This window comes from Amblyraja radiata, chromosome 5 (genome assembly GCF_010909765.2).
Source record: "Amblyraja radiata isolate CabotCenter1 chromosome 5, sAmbRad1.1.pri, whole genome shotgun sequence".
NCBI classification, from domain to species: Eukaryota; Metazoa; Chordata; class Chondrichthyes; order Rajiformes; family Rajidae; genus Amblyraja; species Amblyraja radiata.
Genome location: NC_045960.1, coordinates 64,238,390 through 64,261,323, shown reverse-complemented (window position 1 = coordinate 64,261,323; position 22,934 = coordinate 64,238,390). Strand labels below are relative to the sequence as shown.

Below are 22,934 nucleotides of genomic sequence, written 5' to 3'. Positions count from 1 at the left end.
AGGGGAAGACAAATTGAACAGTCTGGTATTTTTTATTTTATAATAAGAGTGATCAGAAGTGCCATTTAACTATCACCAATGTGTAACATAAATTGCATTTTAAGTTTTTATTAATGCTGTTTAATTTTCATTTGCTTTCTCTCAAATTGTCTACTAATAGCAATTTTCTAGTGACAGCTAGCCCTGACAGGAAGATCAAGTTTTGGGATCTCAGGAGAACATACCAACCTGTCAATGATATCAAGCGAAACTTAAACACTGAAGTAGCTTGGTTGTTGCCCTGGTGTGGAGTTATGGTGGCACAAGAAAATTGTTATGCAGCGTAAGTTTTAACTTGGGTGACAAATTGTTTCATGTAATTAAAGTGTATATTAATGTCCTCGTATATATTGCTAGTTAATTATAGTTTTAAATTTTAGAGTGAGGTTGGCTTCCTCAGTGTAAACTCATAAAATGACAGAAATACTCAGTCAGGTAGCAACTGTCGCAAGCAAAATAGAATTAATATTTCAGGTCAAAGTTCCTTCAGCATTTGTAGTTTTATTTGTTTTTTCGCTATCTTAATACACCCATTTTTGGTGCAGAATGACCACATGACTTGCTGAAGAAATGCAGATCATAATTTGTAATCATGTAATATTATAATTTGATATTAATGCAATTCCACTTTTTAATCTTAACAAATCCAAAATTGCACACAAGAACGTCTGGGTAACGGGGACCAGTAGTAATTGTCTCTTTGTGACTTAAAATTGATCTGCATTCCAATATATCTTTTTATGCCTTCACAATACTATTCTTCCTAATTGAGGCTCTAATATATAAATAAAAGGAATATAGTCTTCACATTTTGGCATTGCCATGTTTAAAATAATGTGCATTGATGTAAGAGTATTATGGCTTTCATCCAAATTTACTCATGTTGACATAAAAATAAAGTCTGTAATTCTGCCATTTAGATGGAACATCTGGATTTAACAGTGTGAATATAAGAATTTGTGAACAATTGCTGGTCTTCTATAATCTGTATAAAAGTGCTAGTGTACAAGGTCCTTAATCATCATTTCACTAATCGGAGGTTATGCTCATAGTAGATGCACTGAAAAGTTGCAGAACCTGTAGAGGTATTAACAAATACTCCAAGTAGCATTCCAGCAAGTTTATTAGCATATAATAAAGTTACACTACAAGTTGTCACCACTGTGACAACATCCCGACTAACCGCTGGTGTCTGGAATCGCTACCCTCACGCATACGTTACAAGCTCACATCTCCATCCTTTACCGGCGAGAACTGTGAGACCGGGGGCTGTTGGAGCACCGGAGATCCGAGAGACAGGTGAGGTGAGACTGGACACCGACCGTGGTGACGAGAAGGCAGGATACATGCCGGGCGCAGACTCCGCAAATGGCCGCTGGCCCGGGGAGGAGAGAATATTGGTCGTGCAGTGACACGGTCCGGGAACATCTGGAAAGGGGATCATGGGTTGCGGTTCCTTCACTGGTAGAAGGTGTTGACGGTTTCTCCGGTAAGTCCCTCCATTTGAATCGACCTTGTACGAACATGGTTCTGATGCAGCGCTGCGGATTAAACCAAGGCGTCCATGACCCTTGTCAGTTTGAAGTCGTACAACTTGACCACTTGCCAGCAGCTCGAGTGGCCTGCTTGTTTTGTCGTTCGAGTGTTTCTGGATCTCGCGCTTATGCTGAGTTGTGCTCGAATTACCGATGGCTTGAGAACCTGTGGTTGTAGTAGTTGATTGGGTACGGGCAGCGTGGTAAGGGGCCTGCCTTGACATGAAGCGTTGGGCAGGAGACCCTAGCAGTGGGTCACGGGCAATGTGTCTTAAGTTGAGTAAGTCCGGGTAAACGTCAGATTGTGCCAAATGAGATCTTTCCATAACCTGTTTGGCACTCCAGACTGCCCGCTTGGCCAGCCCGTTCGATTGAGGAAATTCGGGACATCTGGTAATGTGACGAAAGTCCCATCGTTGGGCAAAATTCTTGAAACATTGGCTGGTGAACTGGCGTCCGTTGTCAGACAGGAGTTTTGCGGGCGCCCCGTAACTTGAAAAGTGTCGCGCCCGTTTTTGAAACACCACTGCTGAAGTGGGGCTGGGAAGCAGATCGATCTCAAACCAGCCCCCGAGTACGAGTCGACCAGAACCAGGTACTGTTTACCACGCCATTCAAAAATGTTTGTTGCCAGCGTGGACCATGGTAGGGCAAGGACTGGGTGAGGGAGAAGCGGCTGTTCCCATATAAACTCTGCCATTCCGGGCCATTAAAAAAATGCTCTTGGCTCGAAGGATGATTGCCTCGATGCCAGGATGTCCCCTGTGGTCAGAGTTTAAATATTTGTCTTGTAATGCAGTTGGAATGACCGCCTTGTGTCCCTTGATAATCACACCATCCTGGAGCACAAGCTCATCACGGACCGGGAAGTACAGGCAAACGACAGCAGGTACCACATGCTGTTTATCCGGCCAGCCATGCCGGATGATCTAGGACAGGGACTAGGGTGTCGTCGGCTGCTGTCTGGGCAACCAAGGCGTCTAGGCATTCTGTGGGAAGGTAAGACACAGGTAAAATAATGTAGTTCCTTTTCGGTTTGAGCATAGCGTTGCTCAGTTTCAGACATCGTGCGCGAGGCATATGCCACGGGTCTGTTGTCACCTACACTGGTGCTCTGAAGACAGGCAGCACCCAATCCGTACTGGGAGGCATCACAGGTTAACGTTGCAGGCAATTTTACATCAAAGTAAACCAAAGTCGGGGCACAGGACAACTGCTGTATAGGGTATCGAATGCTCTCTTGTGTTGTGTGTACCAGGACCAGGATGCGTCCTTGTGCGTTAGCTGCCGCAGTAGTGCTGACAGCTCGCTGAAGTTCGGAATGAACTTATCAGGGTAATTCATCATGCCTAGGAACCTTTGTAAGCTGGTTACGTCTGTGGGAACCGGCAGTTAGTTGATGGCAATGGTCTTGGAAGGATCTGGTTTGAGTCCATCACTAGTGAAAACATGTCCCACATACTTCACTTTCCTGACACAAAATCTGCATTTTAGGGGGTTGAGCTTGAGGTTGTTGACCTTGGCACGATCCAGTACTTTCTTTAAATTGGCATAGTGTGCTGACATGTCGTGGCCAGCAACGAGAATGTCATCGAAAATAATGGCACAGGGGTGTCCTGCAAACAGCTGTTCCATCGTGCGCTGGAAGACTTCACTGGCGGAGTTGATGCCAAAGGGCATCCGCAGAAACCTGTAGCGGCCAAAAGGTGTGCCAAAAGTGGTTAGTTCAGACGATTTGTGGTCTAAGGGGATTTTGCCAAGAAGGGTAGTTTGCCAAGATTGTTATCGAAGAGTTCTTTGTACTGAGAGAGAATCTGTTCAGTGGTATCTTGGGCTGGAGAAAGTTGGTGTACTTCTTCTACGAAGCTTACCAATCCCAGATCCTGACAGGCATCAATACCGAGTAGGGTTGCTACATTTCCTGGGACAATGAAAAAGTTCAGCTTGTGCACATGTGTCGCTAGGTGGCACTGCACGTCAGCCCTGCCAACTGGGTGAACCTCTCCCCCTCCAAAGGGAATTAACGAGGCTTTTGTGTTTACAACAGTTTCTGCGTTTCTGACCCTGGAAAACTCGACCAGAGACATAACATTACAGTGAGCCCCAGTATCGAACTTTGCCACAGCGGTAGTGTTATTGATTCGAAATGTGACCGGGATTTCGTAGTTTACATGAAATCTCGGTTAGAGAATGTATGTTTAGGCTGGACATGTCAGGTTCCGTCAAATTCCCACAAGGAGACGGCATAGCTTGAGTTGGATCGGTCAAACCGTGGGAACCATTTTGCTGGAGCAGATTTACCTGCTGTCGGGGTTCTGTACGATTTCTGCGGGCATGACAGCACCGAATAAAGTGGTCTCTTCGTTTACAGTAGTGGCAAAATTTCCCGTAGGCTGGGCATTGCTCGTGGATAGCAGAGTGTGAACCACCACAGTTATTAGATTGAACAAATACCCCGCTGGGCTGTCTCTCGTGTGGCAGGCGTTGGGCATGGTAGAACGGGTTGGCAACACTCACATGGTACGATGAGTGCAGACCCGGCCCTGCGAGGCGGGTATGAGAGTCAGTAGCTTCAGCAATGCGGCAGACATTCTCTGCTCCGATGAGAGTTAGATCAGCATCCCGTAGTAGTTCACTTTTCACTTCATGATTCAAGATGCCACTCACCAGTCTATCACGGACAAGCTTGTCGCACAGGTCTCCAAAACGACACCGGTTTGCAATGTGTTTTATTGTACTGATGTAAGCCTCGACAGGCTTGCCAGGGAGCTGGTTTCCTTGATAGAATTTGTTGTGTTCCATAACTATGTTGGTGCAAAGTTCACACAGGTGTCTGAACTTGTTCATTAAACAGACTGGGTCGTTTATAGACTCTTGAGGGGTGATCTCCTCATTGTTGTCACCCATCACAGCCGGTGCATAGTGGAACAGCTCAGCTCGTTGAATAGCTTCAGACCCCGCGACGTTGAGAAGTACCGCAGCTATCCGGTCTGGAGGCGCTCCGCATTGGGCAGCTCGAATGTAGACATTGAAATCCTTTTCAAAAATCCACCGCCGCTCACTGAGGTCGGCATCGAAAACGAGGGGGTTGAGCTTCTTAAACCATTGAGCCATAATAAAGTGGGAAGGGGAAAAAATATACTGGGGAATGAAAATGAAAAAAAAACAATAAAGTAGGAACAGAATGGGTCCGAAAACTCTGACACCGTGTAGAGCTATTAACAAATACTCCAAGTGGCAATCCAACAAGTTCATTAGCATATAATAAAGCTACACTACAAGTTGTCACCACTATGACTACAACGCGACTAACCGCTAGTGTCTGGAATTATTAGTAATACATGGTGACTGTATGGTAAAACCCGGTCTGGATTATATATCCGAATGGCGTGTAGCATGTGTGAGCTAGTATTCGGTAGAGCAGATTTACAGAACCTACAATGGTGTGATGAGTAGATGATCTGATTTCTGGCCTTGATTTCCATTTTCAAAGCCATACAACAAATTATACTGCATTTAGTGAATGCAGAAATTTGGAAGATTTATCACACCAAATTAACTGCCCTGTTTGTAAGTATAAATGATTTTGTTAATCTAATGATGGTCACGCTGTTGGATCTTTTCACTGCTGTTGTACTGTTTCAGACCTAGCAATAAAATCAAGTAGTCATTTATATTAGTTACTTATTTAGTTACTTTGTGAACAAAAAGAAAGCAGTGAGATTCCTTAGTGTTGTATTATCTTGTTACGGAAATAGAAATTCTGGTCAGACCCAGGTAGAAGATAGATGAAGTTAAACTGAATGCTCGAATCTTGATAATTGTGGGCCAATTTATTATATCCCCCTGGTCAATTCTTCCCTTCCCACCCGTACCACCCCCTCCCCGGGCACTTTCCCTTGCAACCGCAAGAGATGCTGCATGTGTCGCTTTACCTCCCCCCGCGACTCCATTCAAGGACCCAAGCAGTCGTTCCAGGTGCGACAGAGGTTTACCTGCATCTCCTCCAACCTCATCTACTGCATCCACTGCTCTAGATGTCAGCTGATCTACATCGGTGAGACCAAGCGTAGGCTTGGCGATCGTTTCGCCGAACACCTCCGCTCGGTCCGCATTAACCAACCTGATCTCCCAGTTGCTCAGCACATCAATTCCCCCTCCCATTCCGAATCCGACCTTTCTGTCCTGGGCCTCCTCCATTGCCAGAGTGAGCACCACCGGAAACTGGAGGAGCAGCACCTCATATTCCGCTTGGGCAGTCTGCATCCCGGTGGCCTGAACATTGACTTCTCCAATTTCCGGTAGCCCTTGCTGTCTCCTCCCCTTCTCAGCTCTCCCTCAGCCATCTGGCTCCTCCTCTTCCTTTCTTCTTCCCGTCCCCCGTGCATCAGTCTGAAGAAGGGTTTTGGCCCGAAACGTTGCCTATTTCCTTGGCTCCATAGATGCTGCCGCACCCGCTGAGTTTCTCCAGCATTTTTGTCTACCTCTGATGCAGAGAGAATGTTTGTCAAAGAGGATGTTTGCACTGATGATGTCACCCCCAACGGCGTGCGACGCCCAAATTCTGTCAGCCCGCCTCATGCCCAGCTGATTGGTAGTATGATGCAAATGACATCACGCGCGAACTTCGCGTGAACTCCGCTTCCGTTTGGTCGCGCCAAATGCATGCAATCGCACGCAAGTGGGACAGGCCCTTAAGGGTGTTAACGATTACGGGGAGAACGCAAGGGAGAATGGAGTTGAGAGGGAAAGATAGATTAACCATGATTGAATGGCGGAGCAGACTCGATGGGCCGAATAGCCTAATTCTGCTCCTGTGACTTATAATTTAATATAGTTAAGGAAGTGTCGACGTTAGATTTATGGCATATGTTTTCTTGCAGGTTTGGCCTCAGTGGAATTCACTTTTTGGATGCTGGTTTTCTTGGATATAAGCCTTATTTTGCTGCTCCAAGAACAGGAACTGTGTGGGTAGGTTTGTTTCTCCTTTGATGTTTAGAAAAGTTCATTGATTGCTTTGCTACAGAAATATATTTTCTTCTCCCAAGAGGGAGAATTTATTTGGCTAGCAATGTAAGAAAGTATTTTTGTAGTGGTTTAAGCGGTTTACACTGTAATTTTAGTTTGAAGAACTTTTGTAGGAAAGACTTAATTTATGAAGTACAGTCACTGATGCAACATGGCAATTTCACTCGGCCATCTACTGTTTCTATGTCCAATTGCTGTGAGATGCTTGTAGGCTTTTTCAATCAAAAATGCCCTCACAACTTTAAAATCTTATCCCTTTACTTTTATGTATTTTACTACTATCCTTCATCTGAGATGACAAGAGGAGTTGTTCAGATATAACTTACCCAGAGGACCTTTTGGGCTCCAGGAGATATCATATCCCGATCCTTATACATCCCAGAAGATTTGGATATATAATTTGCACTTTTCAAACGGAACAAATCTTTATTTTAATATTATGGCAACAGTGAATGTCCTTGATTATCAAATGTTGGCATGAGCAGCTTTTATTACACATAGTGTTTTTCATAAATCATACGTGTTTCTTTTATTTCAATAAATATACAAGCAGTAGGGTCTGTTTGTGGTCCCCAAAAACAGTGCCCTCCATAAAGACCCTTTATTTACTTATTTGTCTCTGGACTCCACAATTTGAGATTTGTAATAGATAAAATCACAGGTGGTTAAAGTGCACATTGTCAGGTTTTAATAAAGGTTATTTTTATACATTTTGGTTTCACCATGTAGAAATTACAGTAGTGTTTATACATAGTCTCCCCATTTCAGGGCACCATAATGTTTGGGACACAGCAATGTCATGTAAATGAAAATAGTCATGTTTAGTATTTTGTTACATAGGTGCAATAGTAATTTTTTTTTTTAATAAAAAAATAAAAATAAATAAAAGGTACCAGGATCTGGTAACGGGGTGTAAAAAAACAAAACAAAACAACAAAATAACAAAAACAGACTTGGTTGGTAGTCCCCTTTCTGCGGAGTTTAATGTTATAATAGAGCGATTGTTTCTCCTTTATTTTTCCTTCTTTTCTAGGGTCTTTCTTTCTTTACTTCCTTCTCTAACTTCTTTTCTAAGGGGCTTTCTTTTCTCAACACTCTCTTGCACCTTCACGACTCTTGCGCACTTTCTTTACTTTCTTTACTTCTATCTTTTTCTTAAAGCTCAAAAAATGAAGCGGTACAAAAAATGTATTAAGATATATGTGTTGTGTAGTATTGTAATTTACCGTACTTCTAATTTAAAAAAAAGTAATTTAAAAAAAAAGTATTTTGTTACATATCTGTTGCATGCAATTACCGCTTGAAGTCTGTGATTCACCAGTTGCTGGGTGTCTTCTCTGGGAAGCTCTGCCAGCCCTGCATTGCAGCCATCTTTAGCTTATGCTTGTTTTGGGGGCTTGTCCCCTTCAGTTTTCTCTTCAGCATATAAAAGGCATGCCCAATTGTGTTCAGATCAGGTGATTGACGGCCACTCAAGAATTGACCATTTTTTAGATTTGAAAAACTCTCTGTTGCTTTAGCAGTATGTTTGGGATCATTGTCTTGCTGTAGAATGAACCGCCGGCCAATGTGTTTTGAGGCATTTGTTTGAATTTGAGCAGATAGGATGTGTGTATACACTTCAGAATTCATTGTGCTACTACCATCAGCAGTTGTATCATCAATGAAGATAAGTGAGCCAGTACCTTCAGCAGTACATGCCATACATGCCCAGGCCATAACACCCCCACCACCATGTTTCACAGATGAGGTGGTATGCTTTGGATCTTGGTCAGTTCCTTCTCTCTTCCATACTTTGCTCTTGCCATCACTCTGATATAAGTTAATCTTTGTCTCATCTGTCCACAAGACCTTTTTCCAGAACTGTGGTTGCTCTTTTAAGTACTTCTTGGAAAACTGTAACCTGTCCATCTTATTTTTGCAGTGAATCAGTGGTTTGCATCTTGCAGTGTAGCCTCTGTATTTCTGTTCATGAAGTCTTCTGCGGGCAGTGGTCATTGACGAATCCACACCTGCCTCCTGAAGAGTATTTCTGATGTGCGGACAGGTGTTTGGGGATTTTTCTTTATTATAGCGAGAATTCTTCTGTCATCAGCTATGGAGGTCTTCCTTGGCCTGCCAGTCCCTTTGCGATTAGTAAGCTCACCAGTGCTCTCTTTCATCTTAATGATGTTCCAAATAGTTGGTAAGCCTAAGGTTTGGCTGATGTCTCTGACAGTTTTATTCTTGTTTCTCAGTCTCATAATGACTTCTTTGACTTTAATTGGCACAACTTTGATCCTCGTTGATAAACAACAATAAAAGATTCCAAAGGTGATGGAAAGACTGGAGGAAAGACTAAGGTGCAGACAGCTCTCTTATGCCTGCATTTAGGAGGCATTTAAACACACCTGAACAATTATAAACACCTGTGAAGCCATGTCCCAAACATTATGGTGCCCTGAAATGGGGGAACTTTGTATAAACACAGCTGTAATTTCTACATTGTGAATCCTAAATGTATAAAAATGGCCTTTATTAAAACCTGACAATGTGCACTTTAACCACAAGTGATTTTTTTCTATTACAAATCTCAAATTGTGGAGTACAACGGCAAATAAATAAATTATGTGTCTTTGTTCCAAACATTATGGAGGGCACTGTATTTACTAGTTACATAATACGATACAAAACAATAAAACTTTATTCATCCCTGGAGGGAAATTGGTCTGCCGGCAGTCACAACACACAAGGTACACAAAAACTTGAAATTAAAAGTGAAAACAAAAAGAAAAAGACAAGCGACTGTTGGCTGGCTGCCATGTGCACAGCACCTTCACTGGAACAAACAAACAAACACAGACATCCTCTGGACAGGGGGTTTTAAACTAGAGTGCCCCCCCCACATTGGGTCCCCCGTTTGTTCTCCAACCGTCCCTCACAACGGTCCCCCCACGCCGGGTCCCCATTGTTCTTCACGGAGGACTCCCCACGGAGGTCCCCTTTGTTGTTCACGCCAATCCCCTCATGCCGGGTCCCCATTGTCTTACCCTCCTCCCTCACGCTCATCGGCCGCGAGGCCCCACCGCCACCGAGGCTCAAGTTGCCGAGGAGGTAATGACTAGTTATTACCCAATAGTAAAGGCTTGGATTGAGTGGATGTGGAGAGGATGTATTGACGAGTGGGTGAGTCTAGGACTAGAGGTAATAGCCTCAAAATTAAAGGACATTCCTTTGGGTTGGAGATGAGAAGGAATTTCTTTAGACAGAGGGTGGTGAATCTGGAATTTTTTGCCACGGGAGGCTGTGGAGGCCAAGTCAAAGGATATTTTTATGGCAGAGATAGATAGATTCTTGAATAGTATGGGTGTCTGGAGTTATGGGAAGAAGGCAGGAGAATGGGGTTCGGAGGGAGAGATAGATCAGCCATGATTGAATGGTGGAGTAGACTTGACGGGCCAAATGGCCTAATTCTGCTCCTATCACTTATGACCTGGAGAAGGGACAAGAATGTAAGGTAGCCAAGTGTGCTGATGACATGAAAATGGGTGGAAGGGCCATGTTGTGATATTGTCACTACAATGGAATATAGATAGATTAAGTGGGCAAAATGTTGGCAAATGGAGTTTAATGTGGGATAAGTGTGAGGTCATGCACTTTAGAAAAGGGAATCAAAAGGCACATTATTATATAAATGTAAAGAGACTACGAATGTGTGAATCCAAAAAGTCAGCAGGGAGTTTGAATGAGAACCAAAGTGGCTACTTGCGTTTGTTGCAAGGGATTGGAGTTTAAAAATGGGGAAGTTTTGTTACAGTTGTACAAGTGTGGTGAGGCTTTAACCGGACTATGGCGCACATCTCCCCTAAACTAAGGGAGGATATAGTAGCTTTGGAGGGAGTCCAAAGGAGACTCAATAGTCTAATTTCTGGGATTAGTATACTGCCTGATCAAGAAAGGCTAAATAGGTTGGATCCAAATTCTTTGGAATTTAAAAGAATGAGGAATGATCCTATTGAAACATACAAGATCGTAAGGGGCTTGACAAGGTAGATGTCAAGATGTTTTCACTTGTCAGAGATTCTTGAATGTGAGGACATGGTTTCAAGGTAAGGGCCCTGTCATTTAAAAATTCTCCTCACAAAAGCCAACAAATCCCTGGAATGTTCTACCCCCAAAGAGGTGTGGAGGCTAGTTAATTTAAAGGTGAGGAGATTGAGGAATATGGGGATCTGGCACAAAGGAACTGGGACAGGCATGAAAGCCAAGTGGCTTAATCTTGTGCGTGTGTGCATGCACGCACAGAGACAGACAGACAGACACACACACACACACAGACAGACAGACAAACAGACACCACACCACACACACACACGCACACACACTTTCGTTACATTTGTCTGTTTTCTAAAAAACATTTCCTTGTATTCTGCCTGTAGAGTATTTCTGGTTCAGATTGGCTAAATACCTGTGTGTCTGGAGACAATACAGGAGAAGTAATCGCTGTCATCCTTCCAGACTGTATGAACAATACCATGAACATCAAGCGACCTAATGAGCGTCGATTTGTGAGTATTCAAGAGACATGAAAAACAACCATGAAGAGTCTAGTTCAGTTAATATGGTTTAATGGTGCCAAGTATTTGGAGCTATAAGCTCTATACAAGTAATATTAATTAAAATGGCAGCATGGTAAATTACAAATTATCAAGTATTTTATTTAATCAGAGACTGTAACAATATTTCACCTTGGTGCGCTAGTGTGGTAAGCTTGGTAACTTTGGTTTTATATTACAAGAACCTTTGTCAACATAACAGGAGAATGTTAGAATCATTAGGAAAGCAAAACAAGTTCCAGTTATAAACAGACTGCTGGAGGAAATCAATAGGTCAGGCAGAAACTGCAAGGAAATGAACAAATATGTTTCAGATTGGGAGCCCTGTGCAGACTAGTGAATCAGCAAGCACCAATAAAACAATCTATCAATTTCTTCTGGTACATTAAAAGCAAGTTAATTGGTCTTAATTAATAGTGCTCACTGTAACAATTAATTTCAAATGTCTGAACTTTAAATTTCATGAGGGACAATGCATTTCCAACTATGAATGAATTCTACATGTATGAAAACAAAGTAGACTGAGTATTTTACAAGGACCAGTGTGAAAGTTACATTTTGCACATGTTAGCTCAACCAAGAAGTACTAAAAGTAAGAAAAAATTAAATAACATTTTTTATAGTTCTAAATTCTAATTCAATCATATTTTGGGATTATGCATTTTTTATTACTCTGGGAAATTGATGTTTATTTTGAGTCTAGACCTTGTCTGTCAATATAGTGCAGAAGTAGGTTTCCGATACACGTGTTGTCCAATAAGTAAGGATAATAATTTTTTTAAATGTTGTATTACCCAAACTAATGTTGTATTACCCAAATTTTTCCTACGTGTAGTCTTTGCTGATAGATGAAGTGCTTTCAGTGAAAACCAACTAGGAACTAGATTAAGACTTCAAATCATTTCAAGCAGCGAGCAATAGAAAAAAAATCCTTCATTCCTTCACTCAATGATAGACTTTGAAATGAAATGTTAAGACATACTTCAAAGAAATCTTGAGCTTTTTTTTGTTGTACTCTTGCTTAATAATCATTATTTTGGTGCAGCCTATTTATAAAGCTGACCTCGTTGATCGCTGTACTACAAGCAACTATTCAGCTGCCTGTTCAAATCAAAAAGAGAAGGAGGCCAAGATTCAAAAAAGATCTTCAGGAAAAGAGAAAGAAGAGTTAAATTCCAGCCCTATTGCTGAACCAAAGACATATAGTGAGACAGTGAAGAAATATTACGTGGTGTTTGATGACACCGACCTGGTGAGCAAAATAATTTGAGCACTATCTATTTGTGTTCAACTTAATATTATGCAATGTGATAGTTGGAAGAGGTCAAACATGTAATAGCTATAGAGCGTGGTTGAGTTTCTGACCACTCGCTAACCACATATCCTTGGACCATATGATCATCTCTCATACTTTCCATTTCATAACCTACCTACTGCCTTCCTGCCACTGTAACCTTCTCCATAGGTTATTGCCCTCAACCCCGCCCCTTCCCCCACACTTGCACACACACACGCACACAACTGCATCGATTCCAAATATGTTTCTCAACACAGCTGTAGAGTTGATTTTGCATAGGTGAAGGATCTCTGCGGCAGCTTACACCCTCTCACCATGCGGCAGAATATGGTAGCCTGATATCTTCATCAACTGGCCCCGCACAATGCTACATGTTTCTATGTGCATCCCAATTTCTAGCCCTTGAGTTAGTGCAGCTAAAGTAACACCTTCCCAATTATCAAAAGCAAGAGAAAATATGAAGAAGCAAAGAATAGAGTGAATGATGAATATGAGCTGAAGTGTATGAAATAGTAAATGAGAGAATATGATAATTGAATATTTCAATCAGTATTGGAATGGACAAGCATGACCAATTAGAAACCAAGCAGGTAATCTGTCCATAAAGGTAGAGGACGTAAGTGGAAAAAACGTAAAGACACCTAAAAAGTATACCTGGTCATGGAAGAGTATTGTGTGAAGGGGAGATCTTCCTGATGAATGTGTTATAATTATTTGAGGAAGTAAATAGCAGGATAGACAAAGGAGAGTCAGTGGGTGTTATTTACTTGGATTTTCGGAAGGCCTTTGATAGGATGCCACAGGTGAGGCTGCAAATAAGATGAGAACCTGTGCTATTAGAGGGAAGATACTAGCATGGGTAGAAGGCTGGTTGAATGGCAGAAGGCAAAGAGTGGGAACAAATGTGTTTTTTTCTTGTTGGCTGCCAGTGACAAGCCATGTTCTGCAGGGGTTGGTGCGGGGGCTGCTACTCTTCACATTGATTTGGATGAACTAATTGAAGGCTTTGTGAATGTTTGTGGATGATACAAAGATAGGTGGAGGGGCATGTAGTGTAGAGAAAGCAGGGACTGCAGAAGGACTTGGACAGGTTAGGAGAGTGGGCAAAGAAGTGCAGATAGATTACAGCATACCAAAGTGTGGGGTCATGCATTTTGATAGTAGGAATAAGCATTCTTTGTTAATGGGGAGAGGATTCAGAAATCAGATGTGCAAAGGGACTTCAGAATTTCCAAAAAGTTAATTTGCAAGTTGAATTGGTAATAAAGAAGGCAAATGCAATGTTATGCTTTATTTCGAGAAGACTGGAACATAAAAATAGGGATGTAATCCTGAGGTTTTATAAGGCACTGATCAGTCCGCATTTGGGGTATTGTGACCAGTTTTGGGTCCCATATCTGAGGAAGGATGTGCTGGTGTTGGAGAGGGTTCAGAGGAGGTTTACAAGAAAGATCCCGGGAATGATTGGGTTAACGTATGATGAGTGTTTTACGGCACTGGGCCTATTCTCGCTGGAGTTTAGAAGATTGAGGGGGAACTTCATTGAAACTTACCGATTAGTGAAAGGCCTGGATAGAGTGGATGTGGAGAGGATCTTTCCACGAATGCTTCTATAGCTTAATAAAAGGCGTACCTTTAGAAAGATGAGAAATTTCTTTAGTCAAAGGATGATGAATTGTGGAATTAATTGCCACGGATGTTGTGGAGAGCACGTAATTTGGTATTTTTAAGGCAGAGTTTGACAGATTATTGATTAGTAAGCATGTCAAGGGTAATGGGGAGAAGGCAGGAGAACGGGATTGACTTATGACATGAACTTATGAGGATGCTCCCAATCTATCAGAAAAAGTGGAAGTTAAAGAAGTAAAGGGTGAGATCGATATTCTCCAATAGTATTGGTCGAGTTGTCTGTACCTAAAGTAAATGGATCACCTGGTCAGGATGGGATGCATCTTAAGATGCTGTGGGAAGTGTGGCTGGTAATTACAGATTTGCGGAACAACCTGCCTTTATTTTGCTTAATAAATAATTGCTTAATTAATTGCTTATAGTTACTATGCAACAAATAGCTGGAATAAACTTCCTGAAGATTTAAGACTTGCCTCAACTTTGACCACTTTTAAAATAAGACTGAAAACTTTTATGTTTACTTTAGCTTTCAGCTAAATCTTAACTACATTGCACTTTTAACTTTTGCACTTTTTATAATGCATTTTTAATTTTGTTTTTCTTTTCTTTTAGTTCTTCTATTTTATTTCATTTTATTATTTCATTTATTGTATGACATGTTTTTATGTGAAGCACTTTGAGTCTGCCTCGTGTATGAAATGTGCTATATAAATAAAGTTGCCTTGCCTTGCCTTGCCTTAATACAGTTTAAGTACCAGAGGATTGGAAAATAGTCAATTTGGCATCCTTATTCAAAAATAGGTGTAATAAAATTGTTGACAACCTAAAGAGTTAAACCTTGGTTACGGAAAAGCTTTTAGAAGCGATAATCATGGAAATAAATAGGCACTTCAGAAGGTGAACCACCAATAATTTGTTAAAGGTTAAATGGATCTTTTTAATTTTAGTAAAATTACAGAAGAAAATGCTATAGTTAATGTGTGAATTTTCAAAAGTCATTTGATAAAGTGTTGCATTAAAGGTTGGTTCCTAAAATTGAAGTCCATTGGCAGCATGGATTAATAAAGAGATTGGCTTGAAAACAACAGAACATCGGATAGCAAATTTTTGTTTTGTATATGAAAAGATGAGAGACAAAATTGTTCCTGAAGGACGTGTTAATGATTTGGGCAATGAGTATTTTCTCAAAATTTGCAGGCAATACAAAATGTGGAGGTATGGTGACCAATGACAAGGTAAAAATTGATTGAAAGAGGCCATAAATTGACCAAGTGGTCTACTGTAAATAAGTTAAGTGACATATTTTGGTATGAACAATAAAACCAAATGGCATGGTTCTGTAGCTCATGTAGAATCCAATGGGGCCTTGATGTATATGGATATATCTTTGAAATTGGTAGGACATGCTTAGAAAACAATTATAGTCATTAAAGGCACAGAATATTAAAGCAGGGAGTATATGTTGAGACTTTTTGAAACACAAAGTAGTATGTCAATTTCTAGAGAGGTTGCAAAAGAAATGTATCCAGAATATTTCCAGAGATGAGGGATTTTGACTGTAAAGAGGAGATTTAAGGGAGCTATATAAGATCACAACAGGTTTAGATTTAATAATTAGCTATTAAAATTAGCAAATTGTTCAAGGACCAAAGAGCACACATTTCAAGCAAAGAGTAAAAGGCAAAGTGAGGATGTAAATGAAATGTGTAGAGAGTTGAAATGATCTGGTTCTTTCTCTTTCTCGAGGCAAAGTCAGGAAAGACTTTGGGATAAGTATGAGGCATGGGCCAGTATAAATTACTGCACATGAAACTACATGAACTCAATGGGCTGTATCAGCTCCTATGTTGTAATGGTTCTTATTTTTCCATGTAGATGGGATTGTAGGCAAACAAGAAAGTCTCTTGTGATGCCTTATTCAGTTAGAAATTGTGATAATTTAATGATAGGACCTCTTACAGAATGCAGGGGTGAGACTGGACAGAAAGCATAATTAAATGATATGTAGATTGCAGCAGAATTAATAAACAAGAACATTATATGATTTTAATCTGTTGATTTCAAAGAAATTAACCACGGAGGCTGATTTAACATGCCCTTTCAATAAAAGCTGAGAAGTACTCAGCAGATGGTATCAAATTAGTACGGAGGCATCAAGGTGTTCCTCGATCCTGTAATAATAATTTGGTTGGTTGTAGAGTGAAAAGACATAACCTGGGGAGGCTAATGGTAAATAGCAGGAAGTGCTTGTGTGTAATGCACTTTTCTGTCAGTGTCATAGTTTCAATTGTCAGTCCCAATGACCAGTGAAGATTGTATTCAGGAATGTGAGCAATCATTAAGCAGACTAATTCTCAGGGAATTAGTGCTCAGGGTGGGCACAGGATGGTGGCTACACTATCCAAACATGTGAAATCTATCCTGATATATTTTATCATGATGTGTATTGATGCTATAATTAGCGGCTGTTCTGCTGCTTTTTCTTGCAAACAAAAAAAATGATTTTGTGTAATATTGTTGGTACAGATTATTTTTGAGAGGCTAAACTTTCCCAAATGTACTATTTGTAAATATGTATGCAAAAAATAAACATTGCATATTTTACTTTAAAACAAAAGGTAAAAGGAAAACAAATTCAGAATGGGATTGCTTGTAGCCTGAGGATAATATAGGCTTTGAGTTGTAAAATAAAAACATTTGTTCTGCACTGTATTGCAGTCAACAGGAAGTTTGTGGAGTGAATAGAACAGAACAGATGGCATGCCCTGGGCAGAGCGAGAGAGATTAATTTTTAAGTTAATGAAGTATGAGACATTTAATCAACAGAGTGCCTGTCAGATTAGCCATTGATAGTGCCTTTTGATATCTGGCTTTTTAGTGACGTTGTACATTCTTGGAAATGTCCTTACTGTTACCTGAAGTGTATCACAAGGATGACCAAAATAATACATTCTGTTTCTTTTACAGATGATGAATTGTAATAGTAAATGTAAGGACCATTTTGAGGCTTACTTAATTCAGAAGCAAACTTACACAAACTGTGGTTTTCATTCAGCTAAATGTTGCCAGGCATTTCATGTTTAATGGTTAGATATGGTTAAACGTATAGCTGTCTACCATACAGATTTTTAGGTTACGCAGTCGTTGATCATCCTTCCAAAAGAAAACTGCACTGATTGTCTATTTTGCAACATTGATGTAGAATATGCCCAGAGCTATTGAACTACCCTTTGATAACTGGCTGAATGACCAAAAATGAACGAGGAATTTTGGGAACTGTGTTTTGGATCATTAACCTTGCAGCTGTTATGCAGATTTGATGTGATATAATGTAAGTGTTTGCAACCTAGCCATCCGAAGTGGAATTTCAACAGATAATGAACAGATAAGCATTGTGAACCTACATTGGTCCAGCAAAATAGATCACAAAAGGCCAGTTGGGTGCAGCAAATGCATTTTTTACCAGTGAATTGCTGACAGAAATTCAGTGTACTCCACAACCTGATATACAAAGGGTATGAAGGAGAAAAAGAACTATAGAAACTCGGGTAACAGTAGACTGATGCAATGGGCCAATAAAATTATGCTTCATATATATATATATATATATATATATATTAATATTTATATACATATTTATATATACATGTGTATATATATGTATGCATGCACATATATATATGTATATATATATATATATGTATATATATATATATATTGAATAGGTGTGTGTTACATTTTTTGGACTCCTATACCTTCTTCCCTATGGAAGAATTAGATATGTGAAGAGGGAAAAAATAGTTAAGACCAAAGTTGGACTCTTGAAGATTGAATCAGGTGAATTTATTATGGGGAACAAGGAAATGGCAGATGAGTTGAACATGTACTTTGGATCCATCTTCACTAAGGAAGACACAAACAACCTCCCTGAGGTACTAGTGGCCAGAGGATCTAGGGTGACAGAGGAACTGAAGGAAATTCCCATTAGGCAGGAAATGGTGTTGGGTAGACTGATGGGACTGAAAGCTGATAAATCCCCAGGGCCTGATGGTCTGCATCCCAGGGTACTTAAGGAAGTGGTCTCGAAATCATGGACGCATTGGTGATAATTTTCCAATGTTCTATAGATTCAGGATCAGTTTCTGTGGATTGGAAGGTAGCTATGTTATCCCACTTTTTAAGAAAGGCGGGAGAGAGAAAACAGGGAATTATAGACCAGTTAGCCTGATATCGGTGGTGGGGAAGATGCTTGAGTCATAAATGATTAAATGGCAGCACATTTGGATAGCTGCAACAGGATTGGTCCGAGTCAGCATGGATTTACGATGGGGAAAGCATGCTTGACTAATCTTCTGGAATTTTTTGAGGATGTGACTAGGAAAATGAATAAGAGAAAGACAGTGGATGTAGTATACCTGGACTTTCAAAAGCATTTGATTAGGTCCCACAAAGGAGATTACTGGGCAAAATTAGGGCACATGGTATTGGGGGTAGGGTACTGACATGGATAGAAAATTGGTTGGCAGACAGGAAACAAAGAGTAGGAATTAACGGATCCCTTTCTGAATGGCAGGCAGTAACTAGTGGGGTACCGCAAGGATCGGTGCTGGAACCGCAGCTATTTGCAATATACATTAATGATTTAGATGAAGGGATTAAAAGTAACTAGCAAATTTGCAGATGACACAAAGCTGGGTGGCAGTGTGAACTGTGAGGAGGAGGCTATGAGGATGCAGGGTGACTTGGACAGGTTGGGCAAGTGGGCAGTTGCATGGCAAATGCAGTTTAATGTAGATAAATGTGAGGTTATCCACTGGTGGCAAAACAGGAAGGCAGATTATTATCTGAATCGTGTCAAGTTGGGAAAAGGGGAAGTACAACGCGATCTGGGAGTCCTTGTTCATCACTGAAAGTAAGCATGCAGGTAAAGCAGGCAGTGAAGAAAGCAAATGGCATGTTGGCCTTCATAACAAGAAGAGTTGAGTATAGGAGCAAAGAGGTCCTTCTGCAGTTGGACAGGGCCCTAGTGAGACCACACCTGGAGTATTGTGTGCAGTTTTGGTCTCCAAATTTGAGGAAGGACATTCGTGCTATTGAGGGAGTGCTGCGTAGGTTCACGAGGATGGCAGGACTGTCATATGTTGATAGAATGGGGCGGCTGGGCTTGTATATTCTGGAATTTAGAAGGATGAGTGGGAATCTTATTGAAACATATAAAATTATTAAGGGGTTGGGCATGCTAAAGGCAATAAATATGTTCCTGATGTTGGGGGAGTCCAGAACCAGGGACCACAGTTTAAGAATAAGGGGTAAGCCATTTTGAACGGAGATGAGAAAAAACCTTTTCACACAGAGGGTTGTGAATCTGTGGAATTCTCTGCCTCAGAAGGCACTGGAGGCCGATTCTCTGAATGCTTTCAAGAGAGAGTTGATAGAGCTCTTAAGTATAGAGGAGTCCAGGGATATGGGGAGAAGGCAGGAACAGGGTACTGATTATGGATGATAAGCCAAGATCACAGTGATGGGGTGTATAGAAGGGAAGTAGGATGACATTGGTAATGAATGAAGAAGAATGTATGGGAGAGTAATATTGGAGGCAAGAGGAAATACGACGGCCCAATTTGTGCACATTGCAGGGGGTCATTGGGGTCCACATTGGCAAGAGCTGTGGCTGGAAACCAGATCAAAGGCCCGAGCATGAGCTCAATTTAGTGACATCTGAGGATTTGTCAAGGAGATCACAAGAATTGAAGGTCACGTCTATGATGGCCCACATCTAGGTGTACGGGTGTGAGGGTACATCGATTAAGGAAGCACACTGAATATAAAGGTTAAATAGGAAGGCTCTTCACTATTGCACTTAGCAATCCTTTCCTCCGTTTAGTTGTCAAGTTTCCCTTGATCTGGAAAACTAATTCAAGATTAATTTTAAAGAACAGTTACATTTGCAGCAGGCAACCTCTTGTTTTACCTAGTCAATCAATTTCCTGGGAAGAAGTTGTAGCTTCTTTAACCAGATGTACCTTCTTGCATTTAAAAAAAATCAATTTAATGCAACTGTGATTCAAAAGCCCCTCTCCCACCCCTTTTGGTTTTCTTTTATTTATGCAATTATTGAAAACTTAATTATCAAATTCACTATCTAGTGTGTCTGTATCAAATGTAAATGCAACAAAGTATGTTCCAAACTCATCCTGTATTTTGAGTGCAAAAATCTGCTCTCCTGCAAAATATTTTTAAATATTTTATAGAAAAGTTTCAAGAACTTATTTTCCAGAGGACCTTTTAAGAGAATGCAGACAATAGACAAAGGAAAAACATATCCTGACAGAATGCCACTGGAATCTGTACATAAGGTAAGTTGAACATCAGTATTTCAATGTTTCCATATGGCTTTTCAAAAATAATCTACAAAAATTCAAAATGTTTTAATATAAACTGTAAAATGTATTTTAAAGTTGATGCTCAGCTAAATTTCACAAGCCTAGGCATTGCTCCTCACTTTTTTCCATATTATAGAACATAGAACAGCACAGAAACTGGACTCAAAGGGATTGGCAATTCTGCTCACAGTTAGTATGCTGGTGCAATATTGAATCAATAGACAATAGGTGCAGGAGTAGGCCATTCGGCCGTTCGAGCCAGCACCGCCATTCAATGTGATCATGGCTGATCATCCCCAATCAGTACGCCGTTCCTGCCTTCTCCCCATACCCCCTGACTCCGCTATTTTTAAGAGCCCTATCTAGCTCTCTCTTGAAAGCATCCAGAGAACCTGCCTCCACTGCCCTTTGAGGCAGAGAATTCCACAGACGCACCACTCTCTGTGAGATAAAGTGTTTCCTCGTCTCCGTGTTTCCTCGTCATCACTGTTGACTTTACATTAAGATGGACAAGAACAAATGGGGTGTATAAAGAAAATAGTTTACTTTTACAATCTAGTGTCTGAGTCTGTAATAGCAGCGTTGGAATGTTATCATCCGGGTATTGATGATCTGACACTAAATGAACACACTTGCTATTTGCAGCCCTCTTTTGCACGGTTGAAGTTACAAAACATTATCCAAAGACTAATTATATTTTCGAACGTTACACTTCAGACATGTCCATCAGATTCCTGGATTTAAAGAAGGACCTTCTAAGTGTTGTTAACCATGTCGTTTTACTCGTATACAACAAAGAATAGCTATCAATAATGATCAAGTAAATATTTAACAGGGTGGATTAAATCAATTTAGTTAGAAACGGTCTCCACTTACCTTTTTCTTGTAAAATTGCGTATGATTTCTTGATTTTAGTTATGCATGTTTATCATCTATTTTAGATTTCTATTTTGCTTTTTAAGTTCACACCTACATTTTTGTATTATCTGGGCTTTTCTGATTAAGTATTGACCTGAAATCTATGTTTCTCTCTCCACATATATTGCCTGACATGCAAAGTATTTTGAGCATTTTTTTTGTTATTTCAGGTTTCCAACATGTAGCTTGTAAGCTCTTAGAATTTTACATAAACCTTTTTGTTTTTACTTGTTTTACTCAATAGACAAGAGACAATATACAATTGATGCAGGAGTAGGCCATTCGGCCCTTCGAGCCAGCACCGCCATTCAATGTGATCATGGCTGATCGTCCCCATTCAGTACCCCGTTCCTGCCTTCTCCCCATATCCCCTGACTCTGCTATTTTTAAGAGCCCTATCTAGCTCTCTCTTGAAAGCATCCAGAGAACCTGCCTCCACCGCCCTCTGAGGCAGTGAGTTCCACAGATTCACCACTCTCTGTGAGAAAAAGCGTTTCCTCGTCTCCGTCCTAAATGGCTTACTCCTTATTCTTAGACTGTGGCCCCTGGTTCTGGACTCCCCCAACATCGGGAACATGTTTCCTGCCTCTAGCGTGTCCAAGCACTTAACAATCTTATGTTTCAATGAGATTCCCTCTCATCCTTCTAAACCCCAGAGTGTACAAGCCCAGCTGCTCCATTCTCTCAGCATATGACAGTCCCGCCATCCCGGGAATTAACCTTGTAAACCTACGCTGCACTCCCTCAATAGCAAGAATGTCCTTCCTCAAATTAGGGGACCAAAACTGCACACAATACTCCAGGTGTGCTCTCACTAGGGCTCTGTACAACTGCAGAAGGACCTCTTTGCTCCTATATTCGATTCCTCTTGTTATAAAGGCCAACATGCCATTCGCTTTTTTCACTGCCTGCTGTACCTGCATGCTTACTTTCATAGACTGATGTACAAGGACCCCCAGATCCCGTTGTACTTCCCCTTTACCCAACTTGACGCCATTTAGATAGTAATCTGCCTTCCTGTTTTTGCTACCAAAGTGGATAACCTCACATTTATCTGCATTAAACTTCATCTGCCATGCATCTGCCCACTCCCCCAACCTGTCCAAGTCACCCTGCATTCTCATAGCATCCTCCTCAAAGTTCACACTGCCACCCAGCATTGTGTCATCTGCAAATTTGCTAATGTTACTTTGAATCCCCTCATCCAAATCATTGATGTATATTGTAAATAGCTGCTGTCCCAGCACCGAGCCTTGTGGTACCCCATTTGTCACTGCCTGCCATTCTGAAAGGGACCCGTTAATCCCTACTCTTTGTTTCCTGTCTGCCAACCACTTCTCTATCCATGTCAGCACTCTACCCCCAATACCATGTGCCCTAATTTTGCTCACTAATCTCCTATGTGGGACCTTATCAAATGCTTTCTGAAAGTCCAGGTACACTACATCCACTGGCTCTCCCTTGTCCATTTTCCTAGTTACATCTTCAAAAAATCCAGAAGATTAGTCAA

The 22,934-nt window shown here is 40.9% G+C and overlaps 1 protein-coding gene across 1 annotated transcript in view; it reads left to right on the top strand.

Moving 5' to 3' along the window:
- gtf3c2 (general transcription factor IIIC subunit 2) overlaps positions 1-22,934 on the top strand; it is a 99,397-nt gene that overhangs the window by 70,562 nt on the left and 5,901 nt on the right. Inside the window, exons 13-17 of the mRNA XM_033021404.1 lie at positions 161-322; positions 6,458-6,545; positions 11,021-11,149; positions 12,243-12,449; positions 20,375-20,479. Coding sequence (XP_032877295.1) covers positions 161-322; positions 6,458-6,545; positions 11,021-11,149; positions 12,243-12,449; positions 20,375-20,479 — 691 coding nt within the window. The remainder of the gene's footprint in view (positions 1-160; positions 323-6,457; positions 6,546-11,020; positions 11,150-12,242; positions 12,450-20,374; positions 20,480-22,934) is intronic.